The sequence below is a fragment of the Aptenodytes patagonicus genome, chromosome Z, assembly GCF_965638725.1.
Source record: "Aptenodytes patagonicus chromosome Z, bAptPat1.pri.cur, whole genome shotgun sequence".
Lineage (NCBI taxonomy): Eukaryota > Metazoa > Chordata > Aves > Sphenisciformes > Spheniscidae > Aptenodytes > Aptenodytes patagonicus.
The window spans coordinates 2,110,585-2,131,989 of NC_134982.1; the positions used below are offsets into that span (position 1 = coordinate 2,110,585).

At 43.0% G+C, this 21,405-nt stretch overlaps 1 protein-coding gene across 1 annotated transcript in view; it reads right to left on the bottom strand.

Moving 5' to 3' along the window:
* LOC143172797 (netrin receptor DCC) overlaps positions 1-21,405 on the bottom strand; it is a 579,706-nt gene that overhangs the window by 126,205 nt on the left and 432,096 nt on the right. The window contains exon 12 of the mRNA XM_076362578.1: positions 20,732-20,781. Coding sequence (XP_076218693.1) covers positions 20,732-20,781 — 50 coding nt within the window. The remainder of the gene's footprint in view (positions 1-20,731; positions 20,782-21,405) is intronic.

Here is a 21,405-nt window from a genome sequence, read left to right on the forward strand (position 1 = left end):
CTCTGCGAACACAGATCTATTTTTCAAGAACTATCCTCTTTTGGCGAGTAAAACGACCTAGTCAGGTGGTTGTGCGTGTGTAACCATGTGCTGTGGCTACACTGCAAACCCCCCAGGCCCAGAGCTCAGCTGAAAATGTGATGGAAAGCATTCAAATTTACCTGTAAAAAAAGGAGCATAGTTAAAACAGGGTATTTGTCAGCTTCAGAGTTCTAACTTCAATTCCACCACAGCCTGTCGGCTTGTATGTTGCTACAAGCTAAGAGCCAGTTATTTCATGCAACCACTTGTTATTGCTTCAGTATTTCAACCATCTTTATAGCATCTTTAGGAAACGCTCCCCCAAGGAGCTCAGTCAGAGAACTGGAGCTATGGGAGAAGTCAACGCAACCAGTAAACTGGAAGTTCTTCTGATTTTCTTTTCTATTCAGGTATTGCATTTTTCAGTTTTATTTTGTATTGGCCATTTCTATTGCCAAGCACTGAGGAAGCGTTGGGGTGTGCAGAAGGCATCCAAGGCCACCTCAAACCTTGGAGTAGCAATCTGCCTCCTAGGATTGGACCTTTTTTATTCCCTTAATTAAGTTTCTAGGAAAAAATAGCAGTTTCAACAGGCTTTTTACAGACAGACTTCCAGGGCTCTTTCCTTTTAGATGGAAGGAAGACATGAAAAAGCAAAACTAACAAATAAAGCAGACAACTCCCACTTTTACGCGCACACACACACTTGCAGCTCGTTTTTCCTAGGAAATGAGAGCGCCCAGGCGGTCCCCTCCAGCCTGGATGCTGCAGCCTAAGGAAGTTTGCTCCTGGTTGCCTTATGACTCGCTGCGTGTCCTGCCCTGCGTTTCAGTCCCCGCTTCCTTGTCTGCCAATAGCTTGAATCTGTGAATCCGCAGCTTTCTGAACCCAACATCTTCTTGCTCTTTTTGTGACTCAAGCAGATACAGCCGCTACTCTGCAGTCGTCTAATTAGGTACGAGACGCCTGCCAAACCCCACAGCTTCCCGGATCACTCTCTTTTCCAAGGTGCGCCAAATATTTTTGAAGAAGGGTATACGAAACAGTTGCCATTAAATGTCATGAAGTACACAGCCGTCCTCTGCTATCATTTAGCGACACCGATAGATTCACCTGCGAGCCCAGGCTCGCTGCTGTGATTACTTCCCCCAGGCTTTGGCAGTGCGCGCCCACGGGCGGGCAGGCAGTGAAAAGGCAGGGAGAGCCCTGCCTGCAGCAGCGGGTACTTCTGGTGGTGCTCCGATTTTGACAGCAGAGATTTGCTTTGTACATCCACTAGCTTTAGGGAAAATAAGCAGTAACAGACGGGTGTCAACCGTCTTACCCATTCAGAGTTGCTGACATTAAGGACAGACTACATCTCTGCATCCACCCGCCCCTCCCCAACAGCTTTTATCACTAAAATAATTTCGTCTGCTTCTATGAGCACCCCAGACTTTGAGAAATGGAAACTCAGACCAACAAATATGCCTGTCCACCCCTGGAAAGGTGTGCATGACACATGCAACGTCCTGCTTAACAGATCGGTTAGCAGGAGTTCTGCTAACTTCTGTTCAGCAGTTTGTTGTATACGGTGCCTCAAGAGTGTTCGGCGTTCGCAAGAGATGAGGATTGCCAGCATTCAGGGCATTTCTAAAATAATTTTCTCTTATATTACCATACCATTTGCTATTAATTGCTGATGATACGGGCAAGAAAACAAAACAGTTTGGCATTATCTCATGACCTTGCATCGTATGTACTTTTAAGCAAATAAATTACATGTAAGGAACTGGAGACAAAAGAGAACATGAAGGGTAAATGGCATCAAACACTCCTAAGTGCCTCTAACAATGATATTCCCATCCTGAAGGACAGGAGGAATTTCACCACTATGGAGCAGCTTTTATTTTTTTAATTTTGCATGCATTCTTCTTTACAGTAATAAAAAAATAATTATGGAAAATGTCAAAAATCGTATAAATCTGTACACTCTACTGTCAAACGGCAGAAGATAAATTTTCTTTTATAAATGGCACCAGGCCAATATATTTGAGGATGATAAAAGAACATATTGCCAGTGTGTATCTCTACATAAAAGGCAATTAAAATATGATGTTAAGAAATGCTAAAGAAAATGAGGGAAGCACAAGCACTTGCTGTCTCTTTTTTTTATATACTAAATAATACAATAAAAACAAAATCCAATTAAAAAACTCTGCCAATGCCGCAGAAATCTTATGACTCATTACAAGCCATCGGAAATCAAAGGCAGATAGACACCCAAATTATCTTGCATCTTGAACCACGAGTGCTCAGACTGAGCCCCAGAATGAATTACTTCTGTGTTTATTCGATCATACAGCAGGATCTTGACTCAGTAAACTATTACGACAAGCCGTTCCCAAATTTCTGATGGCTCATTTTATTGTGTTTCAGAGGAGCAAAAGAGCGTTGTCCTAATGAGCGAAGGAATAGCTGTTCGTCATAAACACTCGGGCAGCAGTACGGAGCCAGTTATTTGAAAGGACACATCATTTAGGCTGAGCTTGCTCCATATGCTTCATCTCCTGATATGAATGGGGAAAAAAGCAGGAATTTGCAAGTGCTAGGGCACAGGAGTTAGCGCCAGGAATACGTATTTGTGCTGTGCCACCCTCTCCCTGCGCTATGCCGGCTCGTCGCAGATCCTCCCGTCCAGCCGTTGCAAACAGGGTACATTTAATCCCAGATCTAAAGAGGTTTGGGGAGCATGGAGATGTGCAAAATTCAGCTTTGAACAGGACTTCCCCCAAATGAAATACGATTTTCTGCTTCTATTTCTGTACCAGTTTTTTTCTTATCTCAAATAGTTTTTAACTGTAAGTCAATCAAACCATCCCAACTTCCACAGTTTGGATGCAAAAATCATAAAGTATTGAGCTCAGTCAAAAGAAATTGATAAGCATTTTTTCAAAGGTATTCTCCACTGAATAACAGCAGCTAACCAACTCTGCACTGGGCAAATTGCTTGCTGGCCTGATTAAATCACGGTTCCTCAGAAGCAACACGCCTGTCAGTCTTCATTGAATTTGGCTGCATTAATACAGTTTTACTTCTTTAATGTAATTAGCAATAAATTCAATAAGAGGCTTAGATAACATCTTTCAAAATAAATAGGTAATGAGAAAATGCTGGGAAGAATAATCCAGCGCTGCCTTTATAAACCCTGCTCGCAGCTCCCCGTGTGCTGGGCTGGCGTTGCAGAGCATCCGCAGAGCCAGACGCTACGGGCAGTAGAGTTACAGATCCAGGGGCGAAGTGCAGGAGGAAATCACAACCATCCAACAGCCTGCACTGGGTTTTTCATTTGTAAAAAAAAAAAAAAAAAAAATATTATGATCTTTATAATTCTACGGAAGAGCCACGTAAGGTTTTTCTATAAAGCCCTTTCTTTTAACCTTTCCAGGCCAAGCAGTGCATGAGCTCTGGCTGTCTTGCGGGTGTATAAATCCAGGCTGCCACCAGTCACTACAAGCTGCTGGAGACAGCCTTCCCCCTCAGCCCTTGCAAACACAAACCTGGAAATAAAACCATAACTGCCCCTTTGCTCAGAGGCATCCTGGTTTACACCAACTGTTGGCCATTAAAGTTCCCTTCACCACAGTGATATTTCTGGAAGACACCTTTCTAGAAACAATACTCCTTCTGTCAGCAAGACTGACATCCTTCAATAGCGAAAATGTTACAATTTCTAAAACTTCCCAAATTTTTAGGTCCACGTGAGTATCATTCTACCTTGGCGGCCGACAAAGAGCATTTGCAAACAGTGAAATGCTGAAACCAGCAGCAATTGCTGCAGTGATCCATGGGGGGGGGACGACACGTAAGCGGTGCTTGCTGGAGCCAGGGAAGCTCTCCCAGTGTCCTGGGAGGACTCTGGAGAAGACCTAAAGGAAGAAAATACCTAACTTATTCATCAGCTTCTGACCAGCCTTGGGGTTACAGGTCCCCATATTTGACTGAGTCAACTTAATTCTCTTGTGCCTGAAAGAAAATATTCTCCCAGCATCCAAGAGATTTGCGTCCTACAATTAATCCTGATTCTCAATTAATTCTAAAAACTTCTTAAGCTCAAAAGATGAGTAGGGTGAAAGCTGCCTGGCACCATCAGCTGCAGCGATGGGCCCCTCCGTGCCCGTGGGGTACTCCCAGCCCCTACCTTAGCATGGCGCAGAGTGGCACGGGGTGGAAAGCGAAGCATCCCTTTACTGCCTCTAGCATGCTCCGTTACAGCAAACCCATCGCAAAAAATAAATAGGAACAAAAGAGGTGGCATGCCTATTCATTTTCAGGCAGTATTATTCTTTACCTTGGAAGTACAGATAGCCTCGACCCACAACTTAGAAAATCACATTTTTCTAATATATCTTTCAGCACAGCAGCTGCTCTGGCAAACTCCTTTTTTTGCTGTGTTCTCACTCTGGTTTGGGTTCCGTTCCTCTTTATGGCACATAACAAACAGGAAACGTTATGCTGGTACTTCACTGCAATGATGTTTTGACTCTTTTTTACAACACTGAAAGCATATTTCGGCTCTGCACTCAACTGTGGCACATAGGAGCTCTGACAAGGTTTTTAAACAGCTGGAAACTTCTGAGAACTTCTATAGAGATGCTGAATATAATTAACACGTAAGAGGAGCTACAGAACATCCGTGCTGAAAATAAGCTTATGAATATGCATGAGACTTACCAAAGTTTGTTCCAGGATATTGGAAGGGAGCAGTAACGTTCAAATGGAAGGTAAAGAAGCAGACAGCAAGCAGAAAAATGTGACTTTTTAGATTAAAAGAAATCTGTTTGATGATGGAACAACTGAAGGAGCAATGACTCCCTTAGACAAGGCAGTGAAACCTCTGCAACAGCAAATTTTGAAGCAGATGAAACATGTAGGACTGAATTACCTTCATTACTAGTGAAGATAACTGCCTCAGGCTGAACTGCTGCAGAAAATTTCAATTAAAAATTTCAACTGCTTCTAAGACCAAAGTACTGAAAAAGTTACTTTGTTCTAGTTAAAAGTATACATATATTCTGGTATAAGGGTTTTTTTCTCCCCACCTGAAGGTTCTGTGAGCCGCACCTGGAAACGCTGCAGGAGGTTGCGTTTGTCCTGGGGACGTGCCTTTGTTGTTCCCACCCAGCTTCATCAACGCTGGACAGAAAGCCATCCAATGTTTTTGCCAACCTAGAAATCTTCAAAACCAACCCAACCCATTTATAAGTCTGGTGGCAGTTACAACCATATATATATACACACACATACATATTTGTTTTGCATGAGATTTCAGCCACGCTGAATGTGTTTGTGCCTGATCTCTGCTCTGGACCACCGTAAGAAAGGACCCCGGGCACCCACCCTGGAGCAGGTTGGATGCGGATTGTTTCACAGTCAACTTCTGCTCCGAGCAACGTGGCTATTATTAGCTGAAACGGCAGAGATCTGCAGAATAGGGCTAAAAACTCTCGTCCTGTTTACAGAACACAAATTTTGTCATGTGATACCCACATGGAGTTATTTTTTCCCCATTTACTTTCTCAATAAGCTAGGAAACCTTTGTAAAAACCATACTGAAATGTCATCATCTTGTGAAGTCAGGATGTAACGGTTAGGAAATGCTGGGAAGCCTTGCCGAGTCCCACGTACCCCGACTTCACTGCTCCCAACCCTTACCTGACTCGTTGCACAGAATCTGACTCGTTTAACTAACAGATACTCATTAGTTTGCTTTCACTGTGCTCGCTCAACTTACTTTTCAATCTTGGTCAAGAGATAGGGTTACTGAGTTCCTCCGGGGATTTCTATCAAAATCTTTGCAAACACTAATGAATTTTAACTTACGTGTTTGTTTATGAGTTTATTTTCACAGCACTCCTGTGGAAAGGATGACATTATCCCCTTCTTCCATTTGACTGGGAAAGATTAAGCTCCACTACTTTAGTGTGCTTTATGATGCTTACTGTGCAATTCTTTAACAATTTTGCTCTGATTTTAGCTGTATTGGAGTCCTTTATTTGTTCAAACCACCACTTTGCAACTGTGTCTGCTCAATACTTGAAAATGAGAGCTCCCAGCCCAAGCTGGTCACCAGAAAATGCAGAAGGCAACTACTGTGGTCACATCTGAAAGACTGACCAGCCCAGTACAAAACCAGGGGCAGGAATAAAACCAGCTCCTAACCACAGGGTCAAACTCTGCAAGGGTCCCTTGCTGTTCACATGCAAAGAAACTCTACGCGATCAACCACCTCCACACAAGCTGACCACGGCCTTGCAAGATGTGGAGGCAACTAGTCATCCACACTTAGCTTAATATATTTCAAAGAGATGTGGCAGCAGGAAGAAAGTCTAAGCCATTGCATCAGGGATGGAGGATTTGACTTTTTAAGGTGTTATCACACCGTTCTGGCTCCATTTATCTACGTGTGTTTGTGCATGACTGAGCAAAGGATGATATCTGATGGCCACTGGCAAACATGGGTACAGAGGTTTCCAAACCCCGATGGCACGCTCTGCACCAAGCACGGGGCAGGCGTCCACGGGAAAACATGTGAATGGATACAGGCTGAACCTCTGTGTCCTAAGACATGTGCAGAAAGAATCAGTCAAGGTTTCACCATGAAGTCATGTCCCACACTTTGTCTTTGACTATTCAAACTCATGTTTACTTCTCCTGCAGCAGAGCTGCACGCACATTTAATTTCATATAGATTGCTATACAGACAGCATATATAGTGCCTTGAGGGGGGTGCTCAGCAGCGTAGACAGCTTTGGGCTAGGGAAGCAAATCAAAAAGTTTTTTATGCTCTTCCTTAAAATCAGCCTACTGAGACCAGCAGTGGGATGGCAGCCATCGGCCACCGCCTCGTTAGGCCTTGATTGGTGTCTGCAGAAGCAGATAGCATCGTCCTCCTAAAGAGGTTCAGTGTTGAGGCAGCACTTTTCCAAAGCTAATTGCTTCCCATGCATGAAACCATGCTAACATCCCATGAGGGAACTGCGGGGATTAATTAGCTCTTATTTGTTAACCACTTTGAAGATGAAAAACACTTTATGAAAGTCAATTGTTACTACTCGGTTATTTTTCCTCACCAAGCCAGTGTGTTCTTCCAGCAGAGCTTTCTCTCCTTTGCATTTCAACCACTGCGCTGCTCCAACATACACGTAGATACATCTGAAGAGGAAACTCGGTTTATACTGTGGAAAATCTCTCCTGTTGTTCACATTTTTGCAGATAATCATCCGCCAGAAGTCATACTGTAGCCTCGAGAAGCTGCTTCGACAGCATCTCTACCCTTGCTTCCCATACAGTCCTGTACAGGATCACCATTCAGGCTTTTCTGTTTTATATTCCAGTCATCCCTTCAGAAATAAAGTGGCAAATTGTGCCAATTTGTTTCACCGCGTTTGCTATCTGCCTAGAGAAACTGTGCACGCGCCCGTGACCGCGGCAGACAGCTGAAACGGCAGCCGCAGCGCGGGGCTGGAAAAATGCCTTCATTCCAGATCTACCACAGTTATCAGCCAAATGTCGCGCAGCCCATCATCACACTGCTTGGACCAATTTGCTTCAATCTGGTCTCCTGGTCGTTGCACGCCACATCATGAAAGGCAAGCGCAGTCGCCACTCTCAAAGAATCACAGAATGATTTGGGTGGGAAGGGACCTCTAAAGGCCATCTAGTCCAACCCCCCTGCTGTGGGCAGGGACATCTTCAACTAGATCAGGTCGCTCAGAGCCCCGTCCAGCCTGACCTGGAATGTCTCCAGGGATGGGGCATCCACCACCTCTCTGGGCAACCTGGGCCAGTGCTTCACCACCCTCAGCGTAAAACATTTCTTCCTTATATCCAGTCTGAATCTACCCTTTTTTAGTTTAAAACCATTCCCCCTTGTCCTATCATTACAGGCCCTGCTAAAAGGTCTGTCCCCCTCTTTTTCATAAGCCTCCTTTAAGTATCAAAAGATCGCAATAAGACCAAGCGCATCTCCAGAGGTCCCGAATGCTGCCAAACCTGACTTTCCCAATTGTGAACTCTCTTGCCCCAGCCATACAGCATTCCTTCACAGGCTTTTTATTACCTATTTATTCTTTATTAAAACTTTACAAGCAGTGTTGCTATTGAGGTAGAAATCTTGTGGATAACGCAAATGAAGATTTCCTTTTTTCCCCTCGTCGCTTCTCTTTCTCCACTAAAACCCGCCAACGCAGTACTCAAAGAGCATCCCTTCACCCCGACCCGCAGGCACTCACCGCCGCAGAAGAGGGAACGGGGTTGCTGCAGGGACCAGCCCGTCCCCGAGCTGCCCCTCGGCAGAGATGCCCACGTTCTGCACATCTATTCGAAGGGAGGTGCCGAGTTTCAGATGGGAAACCTGGCCCTTTTATTGGAGTTCATCAAAGGTCGGCTGCTAGATTACATAATCAAATTGAAATAATTCAGGAGTCCTTCCTATGAATAACAATTTTAGAAGGTTATAGTAATTTCTCACACAAACGAGTCACACTGAGTAAGAGACTACTTTTTTTTTTTTTTAAATAAGGTCATTCAAAGCCCCCAGTTTTACTCACTGGACTTTAGCCAAAGAAATCTACATAAATATATGTGATTATAAAAAAATATCACATTAATTTCCCTGTTATGTGTTCCCCCCTTAAAAAAAAACCAGAGGGCCAAATAGAAGAGTGGCATATGAAGGGAGGGCAAGTTAGCCCCGGCTGGCTGTTAAAGGGAAACGTGCAGAAGAGGCGTTTAGGGACACAGGGATGAAAGGGAAGCCACTCTAAACCAGCTTAAGAAGATCTGTATTACATCTGAAATATTAACAATTTCTTGCTATGTTTATTTGTTCACAGCAATTGATTGAACTAGCATATCACTGAGCAGAGAATAATATCCGTGACGCTGGGGAAGCGTCAGGCTCTCAAGCTCTGCTGACGTTCAATACTAAAGAGCTGCGTGGAGGCAGCTCTTGGCAGCCTTTAGGGTGGTGTTAGCTGCAGGATGAGGTGCTGAAGACAGGCAGCTCAGGGACCCTCTAACATGGAAATAATAATAAAAGCGACAATGTACAGACGCGACTGCACACTGTTACCGCCCATCAGCTGGTAGGGGATGGGAAGAGCATGGAGCCGAGGGGGTGAGTTTGGTTCTACTTCGTGGGGAAGAGCATGGAGCCGAGGGGGTGAGTTTGGTTCTACTTCGTGGGTCTGACCATCATCATAAAAAATGTCATTCCCCCATTCTAGCACCTGGAAGATGAAAATCTGTTTGTGAAAGGGGGGACCGCTTTAGCAACCATAGGCTGCTTTTCTATGGTTTGACAACAGAAGAAAGTAAAAGGAATTATTTTGAAGAGTGAAGTTAACACCCATAAATTAAAAAGCATCGAACTCTGGCGTGGATGCCCTCCTTCAGAAATAAATTGGCCTTCATTTGCCAGTGTTCCAAGGATGCTCACGCTTCACTGAAACCACAACTTTACATCTGACCGAGAGCATCCGTATGGGGGTTTAATGCCCTTTAATTTATGTCCATTAACTTTACAGCTTTCATTAATTTCCCTTTGCTCCCTAAGCGGGCAACTCCCTTGATTCATTTAAAAAAGGAGCAAATCAAGTCACAACACTGACAAGCGGGACCAGCCCCAGGCTAGTGAGTGTGCCGCTGGCACCGAGCAGCTCTGGGGGGTTCCCTCTATACCAGGGCTCTGAGATTACGCTGACGTGCCCCGACGTCGTGCAAGCGATGCGTTCCACACAGCCCATCGGACCTAAAAATCCACAACCCCAAAGCGCCTTTAATTTGCTGCCGGGAAGCTGGAGCGGCACTGGATGCCAAAAGCAAGTCCGACCCCTGTCGTGGTTCTGTTCTGGTATTTTTTTCCACTTGGCCTTGCCCGTGTTCGGATGCTCGGTCTTATTTGTCTCTTCAGCTGTAATAGGAGTGTTACTCTCTTTTACAACCCTGCTGTTCATTTTTTTTTTTTTTTCTTTTAATTGCAAGATGTTCCCTAGTCAAAACAATTACAGAAAAGGCATTAGAGCACAGAGGACTAAATAACAAAGAAAACCAAAGCAAGCAGTGTGGAATAAAATCTGGCAGTATTGCAAAATTAAAACAGAGAGAACCAGAATTAGAGATGAGTGAATTATTTACAGTGAGTAATTTGTCTTCCTGTCTGCTCGCAAAAGAGGAAAAGTTTGTTGCTTCCTCCACATCATTCAAGAAATCTGAACAAAACATGTTTCTTCGCGATTCCCTTATACGCGATATATAGGCTGATGGAAATTCTCTCTATAGGTCACCTAGCATCACGTCTGCTTCTTACAGGGCAAGCGTGGAAGCATTTTGACGGTGACAACTTGGATGGCTACATTTAGAGTCTGGTTTCTACCAGATAATGCTGTGGCACTGAAACGGCGCGAAAGCACGGTGCACACCATACGGCTGCAGGGGGAAGAGCAAGCCACTCGCCAGATCACGGTCAATAATATAAACAACATTTTGCTCTGAGACAGAATGAGCACTTTGCAAGATCAATGCAATTCTGGAAGGCGATTAAATCCCTAATTCAAGGCCAAATTGTAACAGGGATCAGAAAGCTAACACTGACAAAAATGTTTTGAAGATGCTTACATAACTTCTAAATGCAAGAGGACTTTATCAAGCTCCAAATTTTGGAAAGAGAAAGTAGGGCACTGCCATAGACAGATGGAACCAACCGACAGAATTAAACCTTTTCTCCTAAACCAGCTGGGATTAAAACACAGACCTACCAGCTCCCAGTTCTCAACTAAAAGCATCGCTTGTTTATATTAGGTTTAAATTTTTTTGCTGGGAAAAGAGGCAGCTCTGCTAAGTTTGTCCGATATTAAAAACAATGTTGTGCTTATCGGGACTAACGTTATGCCGGTAATTTTCAAGGAATGTATTTATAAATGAATAAACTGTTTACCACAACACATCAAATTAAGGAGAAATATATTTAGGAACAGGTTTGCACTGCTTTGGTTGTTATGATTATAAATTATTTTGTCAGTCTAACTGCCTAATTGCAAAAGGATAAGGATCTCTTAAGGGAGCAAAAGTAAATATTGGAACAACTGAATGATGTGCAGCATCCAAACGCGTCTCCTGGCAGGGACGGAGGAATTTGTGCCAACCGGCTTACGGGTTTTGAGGAACTTCTGACAACACGAAGACCCTCATGAAGTGAAGGGTTTTTTTGGGAGGATCTGAATCCTTCTATGTCTGCGTGAAGCAGAGAGCAGAGCCAGAGCTGACAACTGCATGCCCCGGGAAGAGCATGAGACAGACAGATCGCCATGGGACAGACTGAAGGGAGGCCACAGCGCCAGAAAAACTCTTTATTGTCTCAGCAGTTTTCTAAGGCATCGTTTTTTCTGCTCCTTCTTTCCAGCCCAAGCAGTAATCGGCTGAGTGAACTTGGAGGTTTTTACAATGACAAGAAATGGGAGAGCCCTGCTCAAGGCCGGAGTTTTACTGACCGTGTAAATATTAGATTTTGAAGAAAACCATCATTCAGTTGCTCAAAGGAACTACTGCAGGTCAAAAATATCTTTTCCGGATAGAAACACAAAGCAGACAGCTTTCCACGTTCAATGGGCATTAAACACCCTCTCTCTTCTCACTTTGGATGGAGCCTGTGATGGCCAAGCGCATGGCCATGGTACTTCGGTGCCCACGGGTGAGAATTACTGTTTGGCAACATCCTAAACCAAAGATAAACTTTTAACCTCTCTTTCATATTGGAAGTCTCATAATCAAAATATGCTGCTGTATACATCTCAGTCAAAAACCCAGATCTACTCTGACTGAAACCACTGCTCTGTGTACGTCATATGCCGGAGGCAGAGTTTTCAACCAGATGAGCTGCATTAACCTTAGGTACAACTGCATGGAGCATTGGAAACGGCTGTCTTCAGTCCCTTACCAAACCGTGCTGAAGTTGAAGGAAAAAAAAAACACCAAACACCAAAACCAAATGACATTTTTGTGATTCAGGAAAGTGATTTTTTTTTTTTTTTTTTTTTAATATCCTGGAACTTATTTTATACTCATAATCTAGAAGTGAAGTCTATTCTTTGGGGTATATTTGTTTGGTTGGTTTTTAGTATTTAGTGCCTTCTTGATACCATGACTCTTAACTACATCTAATCCATAGATGTAAAATTAAAATATAAAAACATGCAATATAAAGATACTGTGCACTTTTAGTAAATATGGACTGTATCAAAACAGCCTCCTCCGAGAATACAGGAAAAGATTCAAAAGTTGCACATAAGAAAGTGTAAAGAATTACCAAAGTAATACTGGAAACTGCGACGGCTGGGAGTCCAGAGGGAAACACCACAAGCTGTCAAACTGCTGGTTCAGCATCACCCAGCTGCCTCTGGCCGCCCTGCGGTACAGCACATCACTGCAGCCAGGCACAACTGCCTAGAGGCATGCTAGATAACAATTTTAATAATATTTTCCTGGTATCAAGCTTCTACGTAGAGCAGTTACAGTCATTTCCCAGGGTCAGTAGGCTGAATATTTTTGCTACTGTTTATATCCCTTTGTGATCCGTGAAGTTTGACTCAGAAGCCTTCCACGTTGCTCACGTTAGAAAGGATATTGGTACTTTCACCTGGTAGCTTTCTTTATTTCCAAAGGCATGCAGAATTTGCGTTGTCCTGAGCACGGAAAAAAAAATCCCAGCATTTAGCCCAGCATCTCCTTCCTCTTGGCTTTGGGTCGGAGGCGCCAGGGAGAGAGGCAGAGCAGCACGCGCTATCTGCTCCCCTGCCCATTCCTCCTGACCTTGTCTTTCTCCTTCCCTAGTCTTTTTATTGTTTCTCTCAGAGATACCCAGGAACATATAGCTCTACTAATCAGTGCCATAGCTCATTAATTTGCTTTATTGGTCTCTGGGTAAACCTCTCGAGCTACACTGTTCAGAAGCTACCGAGTCTTTATCATTAAGAAATAACTGCCCAAAGCTCCTACTCTGTGTGTTGCCTGGGTGCATTAAGTGGCTTAATAGTATCTCTAAATTTATCTTAAATGGAAAGGTGGCCAGAACATTCATCACCTTGAACAAGATTTAATCAAATCCCATAACATAATGAATCTGTCCCGTTTTGACACCATAACCTTTGAGAGTTTATATGTACTCAGCAGTGAGGTGTGGGAGGTGGACGATACCTTTAAAGTGCCACAAAAAAATTATCGTGCTATTCAAGATAAATAGCTCTTTGCACTTGTGTGATTCAAGTATTTTGAAGTGCACAATTATAATGCTTTCTTGATAACGACTCATCTTGCAGCAGGATTAGTTCAAGGGATATTTTCTAAGACAATGACCCACAAACAGTTCTGGTCTCAGAAACGTGTATAATTAAAAGTGAGAATCAGAAGGTACTGATCTACAAGTTTCAGCAAGTTTTCTCCTTTTAAAGGTTAAGCTCAATGCTTGTTTCTATCCTTTCTGATAAGTAATAGATTTAAAGGTTAAAGAGCTCTTTCTCTGTGGTTTCGCCGTAAGTAATATATTTAAAGGTTACATACATTGTTTCTAGAGGACACATCTCTAAATAGTGGTGAGAGTCATTTTGATTTTACTTTTTGGTTCTTTTAAACTACTTATTTGATATCAATTCCTTTACGAGGACTCCAATCTCCATTTCCAGCTCACAGCTCATCCTTTCCTACAGTCACAACATTTATGTATATCTGAGAGCTTCAGTCTCCACGGCGCTTTACAAATATTAGCTAATTAAATAAATTACTATGTTTTTCACACTTTGCAAATACCATGTTAAAATCCAGCTTAACTACCCTGCTGTTCCTCCATCCTTGCCACGAAACGCCAGACAGAAATATCACAGGGCAGCCTTGTGCACAGGGTTAGCCCAAGAAAGCACTTGAACTTATTACTCGGCTGTCATCGCTGCTGAGCTCTCGTGGCTTTTTCATACTTATCGACTCACCATCCCTGCTGGAAGGCGTTTCTTGGTGAATGGTGAAGGTGTGGTTTGTTTGACAGTATAACCTACCAGCTATACTACCTCAATTTTTCCCAAAATAAACTGTTTCATTACGTCTAAGTGTCTCATCACTTAGTAACTTTGTTAGTATTTCACACTTTGCAAAAGTGCTTCAGGTCTCAGTCTTTCTGTCTCTAAAATGGGATACCAGCAGGCTGGGCAACTGCTGTGCTTCGGGTCCAGAACGGGCTCTGCTCCTAGCACGTCTGTAGCTGTGAAACTCAGCACCCAACACGACCGCAGCTGAAGGATGGATCGGTGCTTTGCAAACCTCACCCGCGAGGCCGGAGGGGAGGGCCGGAGGGGCTCCCCATCAGCTGGATGGGAGACAGCTCCTCTGCCCCAGGCCAGATCATTGCACGCCCTGCTGCTTTCTTAGGCAGTTTTAAACGCCATTGGCAAGATAAGGGATAATTATAGAATAGAAAAGAATTAGAATAGAAAAGAATTAGAACAGAAATAGAATATTTTCAGTTGGAAGGGACCTACAACAATCGTCTAGTCCAACTGCCTGACCACTTCAGGGCCTACCAAAAGTTAAAGCATGTTATTAAGGGCATTGTCCAAATGCCTCTTAAACACTGACAGGCTCGGGGCATTGACCACCTCTCTAGGAAGCCCGTCCCAGGGTTTGACCACCCTCTTGGTAAAGAAATGCTTCCTAACATCCAGTCTGAGCATTATAAATAATGCTCATTCAGGGGAAAAATACTTCCCACACCAACCAAATGTTTCACATGTGATAAAAGATGCTAAACAGAATATATAGCACCTACTTCAAGCAGTCTGTCCAGCCTTAAAAGAAACATTCTCTCTTGATATTTCTTTATCATAAAGGGCCCAATCCATCCTCATCCTCCAGTGAGCCAGTGGCACTACACGGGGATGATGTACAGCTCAGCAACAATTCCTCTGAAGGTTTAGGATGCATTAATAGCACATTTTAATGTACATTTAGTAGCAGAGCAATTTTAAGCAGCTGAGCTAAATGCAATCTGACAGAATGGTTGATCTCTTTGGCTGTGCCAGAGCGTATCACTTGCCGTCAGTGCAAAGCAGCCTCCAGACCCAGATGCCAAGCAATGAAATAAAATATTTTTGCAGTGGCAACATCTGGCTCCTGCGTGCCTCACGTCTGTCACGGAGCATCCCAAGGCAAGTCTCCTCGCATCTGCATCTTTCTCAACAGCAGAAATCAATGTGGGGACCAAAATGAGAGGGGCAGGAGGAGAAACTTAATAAAATTTTACTCTGACAGCTTAAAAATTGTGAAGGCTTTGTTCCACTGACTGTCAAAGAGCCGATAGTTTGGTGATGACTTGAATTTGGAGACCGCTAAACGTTTCCCAACCGAGTGGCAGACCTTTGTGTAGATGATGTAAAACTCCTGACAAGAGGCTTGTTTCCTTTAGGTCCCATCAGCAGATCCTCTCTGGCCACAGACTGGCAAATATGGGTTAATGTAAAATGTCCCGTAGGGGAGCGGCCTATGAGAGCAGGCAGCCAGATGCCTAACTTCAAGTGCCAAACTCCTTTGGATAAAATAATTTAGAAAAAGGACAGAGAAACAACATAAAAAAATCAATGTGATTTAAAAAAGTATAGCTAGCTCCAAAGTACCTATCTACCCTAAGATACTCTGCAGCACTCATCACCTTAGGCACTGTTCTTCATTACAAAATGTTAAGATGTTTGAACATAATTAAAAATGGAGTTAGCTGACGTGCCGCTGACCACAATCTGCCCTTGTCTGGGCCGATCCCAAAGTGAAGCTCAGCCTTAGGCCAGCCAGCCACGATTAAACCCCTGGCCCGCAGGGCTCGGGCTTGACTAGCTGCTTTGCCGCTGGCAGCGATTCGCCCTGCTCTACCTCCCCCCAAAGACACAGCCTCATGTTTAACTCATTCAACTCTCCAAAATTTTTGGTCCAAAGGCAGAAACACCTTGCAGCCCTGAGCGGGTCAAAGTTGCCGTGAATACAGAGCATTTCCAGAAGGCACGTACCTGTGTGTTTAAGCAGTGTGGAATTCAGTGATTTGCTAGGGGCGGAGGTCCTGATACGCACTAGCCCACCCCTTCTGACAGTAAAATACACTCTCCATAGCTGCAGAGACTTTGCTAGGAATAATTGACCACATGAGGCAGAAAGAAGGGGAGAGTTTTGCTCAGGGAATGTTAAACCATACAATTATTCACACTGGAAAGAGCTACGGAGAATACTCAACAAAGTGTTGCGAATGTGGAGTTCAAGTCTACGATCCACAGCCATTGCCAGCTGAAGCCACCTTCTCCTTTGTTAAATTCGATACAAACCCCTGCAATTTTATTAATGTGAACTAATGATTAAGGTAACTCTTCCTTCAGTTTATTTATAGGTATTTTTAAAATCTCATGAACAGCACAAATTCTGATTTGCGGCACGATTCTGCAAACATTATGGGCCGTAATGACTGTGAAGGGTTTTTTATGTATAGATACAAACACGCACACACAAAAGAAATGACAAAAAAACAGATTCATCGCGTGTCTCTCAACCTTCCCCAGAAGAACGTTACCGGTTATGTTCTCAGAGCCCTAACCGTCCTATGAAAAATCTTACCCTAGAAGCAATTCCCATTCATCAAAGGGAAACTACATCCCTGGATTAAATCACTACTAAGTACGACCAAAGGCATTTTGCTTCTACAGCCAGTTACAATTACTTCTTCACTTTTCTCTGTATTTGAAAAGGGGGAGGAGAAATAAAGTTACATACAGTTTTAATTAGATAAATCTGATAGCTATTTATGCGCTTCAGATTTGCTAATTAGTAACATGTATCTAAAAAACGACAGAAATTAAAACCACACCAATATTTAAAGCAAGGAAGTAGAGAAGTAAACAAATACATAAATAGCCACAAACAGTTGCCTTCACGCTGGTGCTTGAAAAGGGTGGAAGAAACAAGCTCAAGGGAAGAATAAAGTCTCCTCAAATAAAAGACAAAATGAGCAAACTCTCAGCTTTGTAGCTCGCAGCCCCCAGCTACAGCAACAGCTGGGCTGTCGCAGAAATCGTATGCCTGCCTAAAAGAGTGTAGATCTGTCGGATCTCCCCCAAAATAAGAATATCTTTTTTTGTTGTTGTTGTTGCCACAGCTAGAGCAAAGTGCAGATCTCCCTGTTCTCTTAACAGGTTAAAGTTTAAAAAAAAAAATCTTACCTTTTAAAAGATACAACTTTCGATAATTAGTTTAGCTTAGAATTGCAGGTCTTACACTTTTTTGGTTTTCTAAAAGCCCACTAATAAAAATGTTTCCCCTTTTTGACCTCCTCTGCTGATCAAAATGTGGTAATTGCCACATCGTTTCTGCCAGAAGGAGAAGCTGTTGGTGCAGATGCTTCTTGGACGAAACTCTATTCACCTATTGAGCATTGTAGACGTCCTTTTCCTTAAGCAAAGGAGGGTATTTTCAAACAAAAGAAATTGGAAATAAATCCCTCATTTCTTATTAGAAACAATCCATGTTATGAAAAAGCGAGGACAAAAAGGGCCGTTTTCAGTTTTCGTGTTGAATTTGGTTCACGCACAGAATTTAATGCCAAGACAGCCATTCGTACACGCGCACGTACATACCCCTCCCATCACCGCGCTCTTTTGCTAAACAAGACACTGCACGCGATTAACTTATAGGAGAAGAAAATCCAGAACGACCTCGAATTATGCAGAAAGTTTTGCAATAAAAATTTTTCATTAAATTAACTCTTGGTCATTTACTACCGAGAGGCCAGTTGCGGTTATGTCTAAAAACCAGCCAGCCCTGATCATCTCTCTCTAATTAAAACTCCGCGCAAGCACCCTATGCATTTTGCCAGCTTCTGACACCCACTTGCCCGCTTACTTGTCTCAGCCGCTTCTGTGCTGCATTTTACAGTGAAATCTCTTTTAGGCAGGGAACTGTATTTCTGTCACAGTCCTCACCGCTATCAATTCTGATCTGACCGAGGTCTCCAGTCACAGAACACCATCAATATTAAGCAATAATCATGATAATAGTAATTCATATCGAGCATCTTCCATTTGCTTGGCCATCTCCGTTATGTTATTAAATTAATAGATCTGCCACCGCCAAAGAAAAAAATAGCATAAAGAGAGAAATCTTATTAAACTAGAGATAAAATTTTAAACAATTCTGGGAACTGCCAAGGCCAGCCTTTGGGCTCATCTGTGCACCGCTCAAATCCAGTTAGCAAACTATGAGGGTTATTTAGTTATTTGTTTGATTTAATCAGTTTGTGAATTATAAGTGTTTAATCAAATTAATTCTGACTGCTGCCAAGACAGAAGAAAAGCAAGAACATGATAAAAAACGGACTGCAGAAATACAATATTCTGGGTTATTGCAGCCTTTTACAAGAGCGGGAGACTGCATTACAGCTCTTTACAACGTTAGGAGTTTAGTTGTGCCTCAACTACAAATGCCACAGGAGCTGTACTGCAAAAGAATGGGCAAAGGTATTTTGGGATATGGTCTTTCAGGCTGATTCTTCTGCTTGAAAAACCATTTTATTCCTTAAGATTTAGTGAGTCTGGTTCATTTCTGTATTTGTTGTTCCAAATTACCTAGGTGTAAGTGTTTAAATTCTATTCAAGCTTTATCAAGATTTGCTGGAATACATGGGTATCTGTACTTTCCTATGTCCGCAGGAAAAAGCCCAAAAAGAGTCCCAAAAGGTTTCACATCTCTCTCTCTCTCTGATAAAGATCCCCATTCCATACGTACACCCTTAAAATACCTCTTTACACAGTTATTATGTCACACATGGTGCCAGCTTGAGAGCTTAGAAACTGATACTCTGCCTCACGAGAGGGATGCTTTGGAAGGTCTCAGATCTCCCTCCACACAGACGACGTGTTTTGGAGCGGAGGTAAAGGCAGACTCCAGCTGCCCACGGCCACCCTTGCCTCAACCCATGGGCGATGGAGAAGTCCTCGCATCACCCCCGGTGTAGTTCTCCAGCACTCGCGCTTGGTCACATAGAGGAGGGCTGAGACACATTTCTTTTGCCTGTCACGAAACAGCAGCCCTGCACAGCGCAGTTCAGCCAAACACTCAGATCAACATGTAAGCCCATCTTTGTCCAGTACAGCACTTATATCTGCAAATTAATACCTCATCAAGACTTCCAACATTTAGTACTCTGTGATTAGGAGCAGACTGACGACCTCTGATGATGGTGGGCAGGGGGAAGATTTACGCACAGCCCATCCTTTCTTATCCCATCTGTATAAAGTATCTCCACCTGTAAGTACCAACAATGCAATAATACATCCTAGGGTAGGAGCATCCGCACACCACCCCGTGCAGCATCGTACCCTGCAGCTTGTTTCCTATTTTCGTTCTAAGTACTTTAAATGTAAATGATCACCACAAAAGGTCACAAAACACGATCGGCTGCTCTGTGACATTTTACCCTGAGAATAAGGAAGAAAAGGTAAACACAAAGGTTGGGAACAAGATGCGCCAAGACATTAATGCCCTTTGGGCACTATGTGTAAGAGGAATTTAAAAGTAACTGGAGCTGGGTGCACTAAAGCAAAATAAAAATAAATCAGATTATACGTTTGATACCATGAAAATGAGCAGTGGAAGAGAAAGATCAAACTGGCAGGTACTCGGTGTTCCCAGCAACTCAGAGATTATATAAATGTTCCTTAAGCTGCAGTTTATCCTTGTCAGCGAGCTTGGGGCTCCTACTCCTTGGTAGCTGTGCAAGTGGAAATCTCCAAAGATCCAAGGGGACATCCTGACAGGATGCTACGCGGGGGGGGTTTGTGCCTTTCTTTCACGCTCTGAAGTGTGAGCTTTTCCATGTTCAAATGGGCCTATCATTGAAATCAGCTACAGAATAAAAGCTCGTGTAGTTCTAGTAACTGGAAGGAATGAATAAACAGAATAAAAACTTATGTAGTTCCAGTAAATGGAAGGAACGAATAAAAAGAAAATAAACAATCTCAAGATTTTTTCAGAATATATTCAGAAATAGCACCCAACAAGTGGTAAGCATAATTAACACCTACTACGTACAATATTATATTATGAAATAATATCAACCACTTAATCAGTGATATGGAAATGCTAGACTTTTTTTAAGAAGGAAAGGAGGGGATTTAAGAGAAAGGAATGCACCTTTCAGAAGAAAACAAATACATTTGTTAGAATAAGCAAGATTACAACAGACCTACCTGCCCGTGGTGCATATAACCTACCAACAAAATATTTCTTTCCCACACCTCCTTTCCCCCAGGAACAGCTCTGCTTCTCGTTATTCCCTGAGATTGTTCCATCTAATCAAAGCGCAGTTACGTTTATTGCAGATGTTAATCTGCAATCAGGGAACAGTTTCTGCTTGTTCACTTAAGTTTAAGTGATACCACTGTTGCTGAAGCCTCTGGAAAAATCACTGCTTCTCTCTACAACATTTCTGGGGTGTTCCAGTTCTTATTTTAACATGATCTCCCGGACAAGCGAAGGGAACCTTCTGCAAGGTGCAGGCTGGGTCTCTTTGTACGTGAAAAAGCTACACAAAGTAGGAATACCTACACAAATACCCATGATCACTGGCCGTGAGGTGCTGAGCACGTGGCAGACTTACCCTGGAGTTAACCACTTCCAAGGAGACGTTCTGAGGCATCGCGCTGGGCACTGAAAGGGAAGAACAGCAAAAAGAAATGGGAAATATTGCCATTAGTGTCTAAGTCAGAATAGGTTACATCAAATTTTTCTCTTTTTGGAAAGAAAAGAGTGCAGCTTTTACACCTAGTTTATAATCCGATCACAACCGTGCAGCTAATCCAGGTGGCACTTCAGAGGTCCCCTAGGGAGAGAAAAACCAAACGCATCTGTTCATTTCTTCCCATTTTTGATAGACCTATTAGTAAGCCCTTTAAACAGCCAGTCAGCAGGCTCCCTGCAGCGAGACCAGCTACTTGAATTCAGTTACTTGTTATAAACTTGGTCAGAAATAAACAAGAACGTGCCGCAATTTCTCTGGCTTTTATGTATTAAAGTGCATTTCAGAACATACATTATATACAGACAGAGCAGGGTGTTCCTCTCTCAGTGGCACCGGTGCGCCCCTTTTTACAAGGATGCCTAAGGGGAAGAAGAAAAGAAACTTTGTCTTTAGGTATTATTTAAAAAATAATGTTTCGCATTAGGGCTCTGCCTGTCATACATATTATAATCCATACCTCATTTTATACCACTAAAATTTGTTATATCCATTCTGATAAATACACCTTAATCCTTAAATGGGACTAATAGCTG